A 12,454-nucleotide genomic window follows, 5' to 3' on the forward strand; every position below is an offset into this window, starting at 1 on the left:
AGCCCCTTATTGAAACTTTTTATGAGCACTTGAGCAGGGAAGAAATTATTTTTCATACGCTAAGCTTGTTAGCATCATGATGCAGAACAGGGAGAAAAAGGGCTTGCTTCTGCTTTGTGATTAAAAATCCATGAGATGCGTACAAATTTCTGTTGCCTTTGTTTAACAGAGCATCTGGTGAAGTCCCTCTGTTTGTACTGCTAACTATCAGGCACTTGGATGCTCGATGTAGTTTGGGTTGATATAGACTAGGTGGAGTAAAACAGAGTCTGAACAGCACAGGGCTGAGAAAACACGCCTGAGAGCAGGCTGCAGATGGGCGAGATAAACAGGCTCCCCTGGCTGTGACTGAGTAGGCAGGCCTCTTTAATGGCTCTTAGCAACGCCCCTGCTCTGACCCTCCTCATATGTGAGGGAAATCAAATCAATACACCCGTCTTCAAACCACGATGCTGCAGCAGCAGCAGGGCATTGTGGCAGCCTTCATCTCTTAAATTCGTCGTCGCCTTTCAGCTTGCCAATCTCTGGATATCCATCCCTGCATCGCTGCTGAAGACGAACCTGACTGCATCTCTGAAAGGATTCCTCGGGCTCCCATGTATAACCTCCTCCTTATTGGCAAGCATTAGGTAGGCAATTTTCAAGTGCTTCTGGATTTGCAGGCAGCTTTTAACATTGATCTGAGAACCCTATTGTACTCTCTGTAATCAGAGCAGAATCCTCTCTCTAAAACCTTCCCTGCTTTAAATCTTCCTTTTCATCCTCTGTGTTTCTGGTTGGGTTAGGGGAGCGTATTTCTGTTTTCTCTTTTATTTTTTTTTTAAATGTTGTGGCTGATGTGTGCTTTTGGAAAAGGATATTCCCCCCCTGGTCCCTCCCCTGTTCTGCAGAACAGCTATAAGCGGTGCCATACAATTACCTTCAGTGTTGATGAACAACTGTTTGACTGCCTATAGGGCAGGCTGTTCACTCTTTTATACTTTAATTTTCCAGTGCCTTCTCCAAAGCTGCAGACCAGGATCTTGCCCACTAACTAAGTTCTGCTTTGGTTCCAGAGATGGCTAACAGAGGACCAAGCTATGGCTTAAGCCGAGAAGTTCAAGAAAAGATTGAACAGAAATATGACCCGGAATTAGAGTCCAGGCTGGTGAACTGGATTATTGTACAGTGTGGAGAACAGATAGAGCACCCTCCTCCTGGAAGGCAGCATTTTCAGACCTGGTTGATGGATGGGACAGTAAGTGTTCTGTCTAATTCTGCATCTCTGTGACTTTATGTGCACAGTGAATTTGTATTTATTATCATGTGTCCTTATTTTCTGTGTTCATCTTGGCTAAACTGGTCTGTGCTCATGGCCAGTGCAGAAATGTGTACCTTAGCATCTGAATGATGTCCTTTTGGCTGGGAATCTTAATCAGAGAAAATAATTATTCTACCAGTGTACTGGGATTAATACAGTGCTTATGACTCCTGTGAGTCATGCACATTATATATGAGTATGACTCATTCCTTCAGCGCCTTTTCTCATGCAGTTAAATGAGATCTGTTTTTAAAATTAGATGTACAATTTTGTCTTCAAGAAATCATCATTGTCGACATAAAAAAGTGAATAGATGTAGAAAATCTGATGGACTGGTTTATATCATAACTGTTTTCTTGTTTGGGAATCGTTCTGTAGCTAAAACATCGTATTCTGTTGGTTTACTGAACAACAGACAGATGCTGCTGTTTGCAGTGGGCTGTAGGAATACGCTAATCATTGAACCTCTGCCAAAGTGACTGTAACAGTATTTCAATTGACATTGCTTATTTTTTTGGCTCAGGCATGTGGTTTCTTCTCAGTCATTATATAACCTTTACCAGTGATTGCTTTGTTGTCTCTAGCAGATTAGGATTTATTTGGTCAGGCTATTGTCATCAGTTAACAAAAGCTCTAATGCGTTTCTAATATACTTTGATTATTACCAAGTCTCTTCTTTGTTTTTTAATCAAAGAAATTATGTCCCTGATAGAAGCTGGCCAGGTCAAAAGCATTTTGCAGCATCGTTTCATGTGCAGAAATTACCTTCTACTTTGGTGACTTCTTTCTACTTCTGTTTCTGTGTTTCTCTCTCAGCTGTTATGCAAGTTAATAAACAGTTTACATCCAAAGGGAAGTGAGCCCATTGCAAAGATCTCTGAATCAAAAATGGCTTTCAAGCAGATGGAACAAATTTCCCAGTTCTTAAAAGCTGCTGAAATCTACGGAGTAAGAACAACAGATATTTTCCAGACGGTGGATTTGTGGGAAGGTAAAAATAATAAACTGGAAGCCAGTTTGCAATCTTCATTTTACTTTGCTTTGATGTGTTGTAATGGTGCATTTTGTCTAAGGCATATTCTCTAATGTAATTATCTTTTGTTTCTGTTTGCCTTATCTCATTACTGTGTTCTTCCGGTGGTGCATTATCTCCTCTGAGAGATTTATATTACCCTGAGGGCATAATGGAGCTTTTCCAAGCTCATGTGTTATCCAAAAGCCCATCATTCTGACAGAAATCTGCAGACCTAATAAAACAAATGCTCTCTATGCTAATTATTTCCAAGTAAATAACTTCTAATAGCAAGTATGGAAAACCCTTATTTTGTGACGACAAGCTTTTATTGCAGTTTTCAAATTATAAGCAAAGCTCAAATTAGAGCTATAAAATGCATTGCCAGGAGCAGATATGTCTCTATAGAGCTAGTGAGGGCTCATCTATGACTAGTGAGAAGCAGAAACCACTGGTAACATCATGTCAGCTGAGCATCTCTCTGCAACAGTACAATCTTTCTAGAAAGGTCACTATGGCAACAGCAAAAAAATCCAGAGTGCCCCTGTAGCTTTGCAGTAAACCAGGTGAAGGCTCTCTCCATCCCATTCATGAAGTGGACACTGTGCATTCCAGTTGCAGGAGAGCTGAGTCACTTCTGTGGTGATGCACCCCTTCCTGGTGCTCCATCAAAATACGTGCTGTATCCTGCATCTCTCCGGGTGAGGTGATGCAAAATGCTTCATGTAAGGACTCAAAGCAAAGACAGCAGCAGGGCAGAGAAAGGCAGGTGTGTAGAGAAGTGAAACGGGGAAATCTTCCAAGAGACTGAAATGGTGAAAGGAGAACAATCTATGGAGAAAGGTGGAGAAGGCTGGTCAGTATAGTTAATGCAGGAACGAACGTGGAGCGAAAAGAGTGGGTTATGTTTCCAGAGGCTGATGTGGGAAGGATCACTCTTCTGAAGGACAGCTTGAGGCACAAAGGATGAGGGAGCTCTGTGCAGATGAGTTACAGGGGAGGAAGGATGTGCTGACAGCTGGCATTGCTGGGATCTGTGATGTTCTCAGGGTACTGGATTTACTTGACAGGTCCCACCTTGGACACAAGGGCTGGATTGTTTCTTCCAGGTTAGTGTTTTGTGTTTCTTGCAATCCACCTTTAAATTAAAGGATTTTTACTTCCCTGGAGTAACATCCTCCTCCCCAGCCTGGCCAGCTGTTGAAAGGGAAGCTCCATCCATCTCATGAGGGATGATAACAGCTTATTTCAGGTGTTTTCCTTTGCTGTCATCTGCATCTTGTAATAGCTTTGCACGATGAAAATGAAAGAACAGTATGCTGATCTTCATGATGAAAAGCACTTCCTTTTAAGAGAAAAAGCTCCTCAAGGTGGTAGCTCTCTCTTCATTTTCTTGCTTTCACTCATCACCTTTCTTCAGCAGATGTAAGGGAATAAACCGGTAACTTCCAGATGTCAGAAAATCAAAACACAACTCAGGACTCAGGAGTGAGACATACAGGACTTTTCTCCAATGTTGTTTTAAGACTTCCCAAAACTAATATGCGTCTCCTCACTTCCCCATTCTCTTTCTATTCCTCCTGCTGCTTATTCCTGTGCTGAGATGAAACAGCATGTCTCTCCAGGACTGAGTCTGTGTGAGCTTCTTGTGTCTAACGATAGCTCTGACCTCTAGCATCTGTGCTGCCTCAGGGCTGCAGCAGCTGAACCTGGCTGCATTAGCTAGACAGAGAGGACGGTATCTTTTTCACTGTTTCATAATTACAGTACTCCTACATTTCATAAAATATTTCCAGACCACAACCTGTTTAGAAAGAGAGGGGACATCAGTGTATGTTTATAGGGAAAGGAAATTACGTGTGTCTGACAAAACAGTTTCTCTCTGGCACTGATTGTTTTCTGAGAGCTTTTGCTTTGAGATTCTTAGTAATGATTAATGAAAATGTTTTAGTATGCAGTCTGCTGTTGTTTTTTTCAAACTCACTCGGTCCATCTGCTGTATTTTCCTTTATTTCTGTGGCTTCTTGGTCCAAGTGAGCTGTCACCTCTTTTGGCCCTTTCTTAAATGTACCGGGCTGAGCAGCTTTCCCTAATCCATGCCCAAGAGAAGGATGTTCACTGTTTTTTACAGATACCTCCCAGGTATGTTTCCAGATAGGTAAGCGACAGATGTATCTCTGGATGCACAAAGCAGCATTTTGGGGATACAGAGCAGAGCAGTTCTCCCTCTGTGGGTCCGGGCCTTCCCCTTTGTGGGCCTGGAGAGGAAGGCCTTCAGGCCAGGTTTCCCCCAGAGACAGAGGGCACCCCAAGAAAGAAGTGACCGGAGGTCCCCTCTTCCTCTACGAGACCCTGTATGAGGCTGTGCCATTCAGAGCACACCATGAAGGACGGGATGGCGAATGTCACAAGATGACAGAGACGCGGGGTCGTTCCTCTCCCGCAGCATCTGTCGCACGCATCGCGGGGGCCCCACGAAGCGGGGCCTCGGCCGCTGCTTTGTTTCATCACGTGGCGCCGGGCTCCTTCCCGGGCCCTTCTTCCCCGGCCGCGTCTCCCCCTTGCCGCTGACAGATAAAGCAGAGCGTGGAGCGTGGGGGAGGCTGCCAGATGGCTCCGCCGGGCTGATCATGATGTTTTGCTACCCGTCTTTTGTTTCTCTCTCTCTCTCCCATTTTTTTTTTTTTTTTTTTTTTGTCTGTGTGTGTGTTCGCCATCATTATTCAGCTCATTCACTTTCAAATCCTTTTCCTACATCCTTTTTCATCCCAGTCAGTTACCATGCTCCTCATTACACGGGAGGCATCCCGAGGACGTTATGTGTGGCATCTGTTACAGCATATGGTACATTCCCTGCTTCGGGCAGCTCTGAGTCCCCACCTCGCGCTGCTCCACGTGTGCCTGCGTACGTGCGAGATGTCGGGCTCTCCAGTGGCCCTCCCTTAAGCAGGAATCCCCATCTGACACAGCCTGCCTTAACAAACACAGCAAAGCAAGGACTCTTCTCGGTTGACAATTTGTTTTCTGCACACATGGTCCCCTGTGGAGAGGATTTCTGTAAACTTAATAGGCTGTATGGCAGCCGCGGTTGGAAGCTGCTAGACGTTTTCAGCTTTAGGGTGCCTTCGTCACCTCAGCCAGTGCTATGCACATTTAGGTTGGTGTGAAACAGAGCCCTGAGATTAATCTGCCCACAACTGGGGCTATGTGTACCATAAACACACAGTCGCTTTCCTGTGCGCTTCAGCTGGTCTATAATGTTTTTCATTAATATCCATCCACTGGAGGTATTTCCGAAGTCTGTTGTCATAGTCATGTCTCGAGTATCACGTGGTTTGGGTGTTTTTGTGAGTAACTCATTTCCTTATGTGAAGAACTTGCACTCGACATCAGATCCGTTAACTAGAAAAGTGATTTCAGGAAAGAGGAAGAACTGAAAAAGAAAGGAAGGGAGGGGAGTCGTGGAAACAGTTAGGGAGGCATTTCAGAAGAAGGGAGATGCGAAAGATGTATGAGGCAAGTTCCAATAACTTACCGCCCCTCACCATTGGATAGACATAAGTCAACTCCTAGTGCAGCTGAGTTGTTCATTTTTGCTAGAAAGTTTTCCAAAAGTTACCTTGTTTGGACTGAGTAATGAGTTAGAGTCTGCCTAGTTTTATTTGCTGTTTTTTGTTCTCTGCCCTTTTCTCAACAAGGGGCAAAATGGAGGGGAAGAAACAAGAAAATAGGAAAAATCTTATTTTTTTTTTAAAAATCACTTTTTTAAAAAATGATTCCTTTTTGGAGGAATCAACAGAAGATATTGATGCAAAATGAGAATTTATTATCTTTAATTTGGAAGGAGGGACAGGAGGAGTGGATACATTTTTTTTTAAATGAAAAAAAAAATGTTGGCAGTGTTAGCAAAAATGTTAGCAACCTCTTTTGAAAATACATTTCAAGGAGCCATCTTGGAAACCTGGTGAATTTTAGGGTATGTGGAAAGCATTCATCTAAGCAAATGATATGCAAGGTCACCCCTCCCACTATAGATGGGAAATTATCCCCCGAGAAGCTTTTCTCTCTCCACTATTGGTTGGGGAAACCCGAACAACTAGTGGAGACCAGATATGGAAATTTTATTTGGCTAAAGATGGTATGAGCCCTGATTTGTCAAAATGAGGAATGAAGTGAGATAAGGTAAGGTGGGAGAATGTGGAAGGACAGTGAAAGTCAGGACTGGATGGCAGGAACTGAAGGTATGAAAGTGCAAAGCATCAACTTTTGGCAGCCTGTGAAAGGAAGCCAGTAGGGAGGATTTGGGATTTGATTTGAAGAGCAATTTGGGAAGGGCTGATCCTAGTTATCTGCATGGGACCTCTCGAGGACTGCCAGGAATTCTGTCAGGACAGGGACAGTCTGAAATTGCTGGTGGCTAGATGGTGGGATTGGTTTACAGGTGGAGAAGCTGAGGCACAGCACAGTTACTTGCCACATAGCTCTCCTTCAGCCACGTTTTACTGGGTGTATTTTCATTCCCTGTATGCCAAAATGACCTCTTCTAAAGACAAAATTTCTGCCAATGCAATTATCTAGAAGGACTTAAAACAGCATGAGGGAAGGCATTAAAATAGCCTGGAAGTCTGGCAATGCCTGAATAGTTAAGTTTTGCTCTAGCACGGTCCCTCTGACTTTTAATAAGCTCTTGCACGTCAGCACCTCCATTTGAGCAAGTCTAAAATGGCATTTATAATGCTGTTAATGTAGTTGTTCAGGGGAGCCAAGGGAAATAGTTAATACATTGGAGGAAATTGTTTGTCAGTGTGCCAAGCTATTTGTTGTGCAAAGATTTCTTATATTGTTTTCACTGTTTGGCTTTCCAGGAAAGGATATGGCAGCAGTGCAGAGAACCTTAATGGCCCTAGGCAGTTTGGCGGTCACCAAGGATGACGGATGCTACAAAGGGGACCCATCCTGGTTTCACAGGTAACACCCAGAGCTGTCTTCCATGGGAAGATGGTAATGCTCTCTATCTTTAGACTTTGAAGAAATTTACTGGGGAAGGAAAGGAAGAATCTTTCCAACATTTCCTTGTAATGCAGAGATTTTCTCTCTGGACTCTAGATGAGGAAAACAAATACCCAACCAGGCAGCAGCATTTTCTGCCTTTCACTGGTTCCCAGCTTATTGACATCACTGTCAGGACCATGCCTAACCACACCTCCTCAGCCTGAAGTTGTGCTAGGGCTGCTGGGGAGGAGCTTCATGGGAGCAGTGCAGTGCATCCATGCTGCTGCCTTTTCTCAGATAGCCCTCTTCATCCCACCTTACATGTCTCTCCTGCCCTGGGACTGGGAAAGCACTTTTGGTACCAGGACTATGGAGCTCCTCACCTATGGCTCCAGCTCTGGGTTCCTCCTGGAGGCAGCCTTTTATATCAAGGCTGCTAGGAGGCTGTGTTGGCATGGATGTGTGCGTGCACACATGGGGACTCTACTGGAACTGCACACAGGGAGAAGTGTAGCATCCCACCCTAGGGATATCTGCAGCACATCCATCTTGCTGTGCGAGGTGCCAACATTGATCGCTGAAGAGGCAAAATTTTCTTATCCCCTGACATTATCCCTGTCTCTTAGTCCTTGGAAGGAGAGCAATAAAACTTGGGAAATTCAGCAACCAGTTTCGATGACATTCATCTGTTTAGCAGCTTCAGCTAATCCTCTATATCCATTTATGAAGAAAAGAGAATTAAAGTGGCAGCAGCTGTGCAGATGTGTGTGTCCTAAGAGTAGCTGGCAGGAAAGGTGACATTTTGCCCCACATCAGATAACATAAAGCCTCATGAAGAGAAGGCTGTCTTATATGTCAGCAAACCCCCACACGGAGAGACATGCTGAGAACATGACCCTTTACCTAGCAAACAGAAGACAAGGAGCCTCTTTCCATTTTTTTCTTTTTTTTTTTTTTCAAACTGAAATTGATTTCCTTCCCTGGTCACTTTTAATCTTGTGGAGTAGCGCTTATCTGGGAAGAATTCTCTGTCTTGGCTAAGATGTTTATTTGCTCTAAAGTGCCATTTATTTTGGCTCAGAAGGCTGAGAAGAAGGACCGGAAGAAAAGGAAATCCTCCCACAGTTAGTCCTCCTGCCCCACGGGCATGGTATTGAAATAAGATTCCTCCATCCAAGAGTATTTCTAATACTGAAATGACTGAAGTGTATTAGGAAAAAGAGTGCTGCCTCCTGGTCATTGTTTTCTTTGAATTTTCTAATGTCTAGGTGAGGATCAGCAAAAACAAAGCAAACTTTGCTTTGTTTGTCTTGAAGCTTGAGCAGGTTTAATTGAGGCTAAAGGAAACTTGAATTTTAGGTGAACAAGTGAAAACTCCTATACATTCTTCATATGAAATTAGTTTAAATTTATGTAATACAGTCCACAAAGAGATTTGTATTTACTGAATATAATTGGTTTTAAAATTCAAATCCAGTTACAAGCTTTAATATAAACCAGACGTGAAATCACTATGACCCAGACAGGCTTATTTGTTTTATGTAACTACAACAAAGCCCTACATGGAAAAATTAATTTTAATCTGGGCTCTTAATTGTGGGTGGGAACAGTTTTCATTGGCGTAATTGGAGACATGATCACCTCCCTCCTCCCCTAGCTGTCTGTCCTGCCTGTGCTGTATGGATAACCAACGCATATGTACTGCAGTCCCTGAAAGACTATTCTGTAGCCACTGCCTTCAGGAAAACTGGTGTTATTTCTATAAGGAAATAACATGGCAGGTCAGGAGCTGTTTTCTGAGAAGCTTAACCACCCCTTCAGGCAGACCAAGGCCCTCACTGCCACCCAGTGTTAGTCGTGAGTCAGGGCTGTCAGGCTGATCCTTAATCACCTTAAATTGAATTGAAAGATGTCGAGATGAAGTGGAATAAGAGTATCCACATGTGGATCTGCAGTGACCAAGATACCCCCACACTTGAGCTAAGCTTTTAACTTTCCATTGCCAGTGTCTCTCATGCCTGCTTCCATCGGGCCTGGTTGTCCTTTCCTTGTGTGTCCTTGTGAGCTGTTTATTATCTTGTGGGTTGGCAGCCTCGAGTGCTGATGCGAAGCTGGCACAAAAAGTTAACAAGGCTGTGTGGTGGTATCCTGTGCTCACATGGTGGTAAGGGTGACGGCAGAGAGGCCAAGCACAGCTTGTAGTAGTGTGAGGCTTTGAGTGGAGTAGGCTTGCCCTCACCTGCGTTTCTACAGTGTCATTTAAGGCCATTTATATTAACCTAAAAGCAAATCTTAAGTAAATGTTGTTATCTGTAAGGTCATAGTAGACTAAGGGCGGTGCTTATGATCATAAAAATAACGCTAGATGATGCAAACTGTACAAATAGTCAACTTTTATTAGCCTATCCAGACTTCCTTTTCATTCTCTCTCTCTCTCTGATGTCTTCCTTGCAATTCTCATTTCCTGATCATAGATAGTTACATATCAACTTTCTGCGAAATTATTCCTTGGCACAGCTGAAAAGTCTGTGGGGGAAAAGAAAAAAAAAGTGTTCCTGGGATTTTAATTAAATAAAGGCAGACGCAGTGAACCTGAGATTGAGTTAAGTCATAGGAATAGTTCCAAAAACATCTTCTCTCAGAGGTTCTGGCAGTGGTTCACTGCCCATGTAAGGATTCTGGAAAAGACATTTAGCAGCAGGGAGTCAGGGTGGCTTTCCGAGGCGCCCCAAGTCCTGCATGCTTCCCTCCAGAGTGGCATGCTTTCTGGGAAGAGCTCTGGGCCTGAGATCCTGTGGTGGGCCTCTATAAAGGCTCATATTAGTCTGTGCATTAGCATCAGAGATGCAATGAAGAACAACAACCAGTCGGCCGGTTGTCTGAGGCTGTTCTTTAACTTTCTGCTTTGCTTTCATGAACGTGGGTTCCTCTCCTGCGATGTCCTGAACACTCTGAGCCCAGCACAGAGCTTAAGTGCTCTGCTGGACTCAAGCCACAGTGCTCAGCACAGTACTGGACAGACCCCCACGGAGGATGGTGTTGATGGCTTGCAATCACAGCAGGCACCTAATCTAGCATTCCCATCTAGTGGTGGGGTGGGGAGAGGAGGAGAATTGCAATGTGATGCTGTATTGCGGGGTAAGGTGATCCCCGGACAAACAGTCACAGCAAGCAGACAGATTGTACCTGGCTGGGAGCTGACTGAGAGCCTCCCTCCCTTTGAGCCTCTGCTGCAGCAACAGACTGACCCTCCTCTTGTCCAAGTGGCTTGTTTTCCCCACCTTGCTTAAAAGAAAGATTCATAGAGTACAAACTTTTGTGTTTAACTTGACAGCCACTTCTGTCCCCAGAGTTATTTTGAGGGAAAAGAGTCTCCTTTTCAGGGCCAACAAATGTTCATTGATCTAAAAGGCTTTTGAGACCACTAGGACCAAACAAAAGTGGTCAATGCATTTTGACAGAAGATAAAGGACTGGCATGCAGTTAAGACACGGGTGCAAAGGCCAAAGTCTTTGGAGGAGAGAGATCTGGAAAAGGCAACAGGATAACTGTTCTGTCCTGCAGGCAACCATCATCCACTCTTGTGAAAATGAGCAAGTCATTTTTCTGCCCCATTGTTTCTCTGGGTACATCCAGCTCACATTCACTTCACTGAAGTGAATTATGCCAGTGATGTATACTGTTACTCTGGATGGATATCAAACTGTATTACTGCACAGATAAGTATCTCAGTGATCAGATCCCACAGACAACAGCTTTTAAGAGCAAGAGGGCGGAACACAAACTTAAGCCTATTATGAGTGTTTTATACAGCATTACATAAATATTTTACCTGTCACAGCTGCTGGGGAAGCTATAACCCTGGGGGTCTTGAGTAAGAAGAACAGTGAAATTCTGAAGTAGTGTGGGTTTGACTAGAGTATTGCTTCTAACTGCAAGAAAGCAATTAGCGCAGCCAGTATTGTCTGCCCTGTGGGATGGTACAAATGAAGTATTGCGTTACAAGGGGAACATCTGTTAACACAAGCCAATTTCAGATTGCTTTTCACGATCATTTGGGCATCTGCAGAATGACTGCATGTGTGTGTGTGTTGCTTTTTTGTGTGCATCTGGACAGGAAAGCACAGCAGAATCGACGAGGATTTTCAGAAGAGCAGCTTCGTCAGGGACAGAACGTAATAGGCCTTCAGATGGGCAGCAACAAAGGAGCCTCACAGTCGGGTATGACAGGCTATGGCATGCCAAGGCAGATTATCTAAAAGCACCTGTGTCTGTAGAGAAAACACTCCTTCTGCAGCATGGTCTGTTTAACAGAAAAACAAAAAAGAAAAAAAAAAAAAAAGCTCGTTAGTTCTCTTTCTGCCTGGTTTTTCATAGTTAGCCCTCTCTAAGGTTTGGGGTATTTTTGGTTTGGTTTGTTTTATTTGCAGCTGCAAGAGTTCATCTAGGAACTTGGGTTTTCGTGGTGTTGTGTGTCAGTTCACAGCACGTGCGCACTGCTGCCTCCTACTTGTCACTTCTGAACTATGCAAAGACAATTATTCTGTATTAATTTATTTGCGAAGTGTTATCTTCCATGTTTGTCTCACACCACTCTTGTATCTCAACCAGTAACCTCGTTCTTCAATTCAGTGATGATATTGTTTGACCTAAGAATAAAGACATTAAAATACATCTCAGACTCGTTCTTTAAAGGAAGTAAAAGCAATGCAAACCAACCAGCACCTGGTATGGTGCTGAGAAGTTAAATGTTTTGATTGCTCACTGTGTCTTGCCTCTAATCAAATGCCTTCTCTGCATGACTCCATGCTATGGGTTTACAATCTGTTATCTGTTCAATTTGGTGTTTAGCTAAAGGCACACCCACTAGGTTTTCCTAAAAATGCTCACAAAAAAAGATATTTTACCTGTTGAGTCTGAAACATGTACTCCTACCCAATTCAGCTTGGATTTACCTTCACCTAGAGTGATGGGTTGACTCCAGCCAGCAGCCAAACACACCCAGACCTCTTTCCCACAAGATAGGGAGAAAATAAAAGGCAAGAAAACTGGTGGATCAAGCTAACTATTTCTTCCCCTATTAAACTGATTCTGAGTGTGAAAGCAAAGCAAAATAAGAATTTTATTCACTACTTCCCATCAGCAGGCAG

The 12,454-nt window shown here is 43.7% G+C and overlaps 1 protein-coding gene across 1 annotated transcript; it reads left to right on the forward strand.

Annotated features, from left to right (window-relative positions):
• Nucleotides 1-270: 270 nt before the first annotated feature.
• On the forward strand, nucleotides 271-11,978 carry TAGLN3 (transgelin 3). The gene is made up of 5 exons (XM_021278413.4): nucleotides 271-629; nucleotides 1,056-1,237; nucleotides 2,117-2,291; nucleotides 7,178-7,280; nucleotides 11,422-11,978. Exons 2-5 carry the CDS (start codon nucleotides 1,058-1,060, stop codon nucleotides 11,561-11,563), a joined length of 600 nt encoding a protein of 199 aa, XP_021134088.3. The 5' UTR covers nucleotides 271-629; nucleotides 1,056-1,057; the 3' UTR covers nucleotides 11,564-11,978.
• Nucleotides 11,979-12,454: the final 476 nt, after the last annotated feature.

This window comes from Anas platyrhynchos, chromosome 1, assembly GCF_047663525.1.
Source record: "Anas platyrhynchos isolate ZD024472 breed Pekin duck chromosome 1, IASCAAS_PekinDuck_T2T, whole genome shotgun sequence".
In the NCBI taxonomy this organism is placed as follows: domain Eukaryota; kingdom Metazoa; phylum Chordata; class Aves; order Anseriformes; family Anatidae; genus Anas; species Anas platyrhynchos.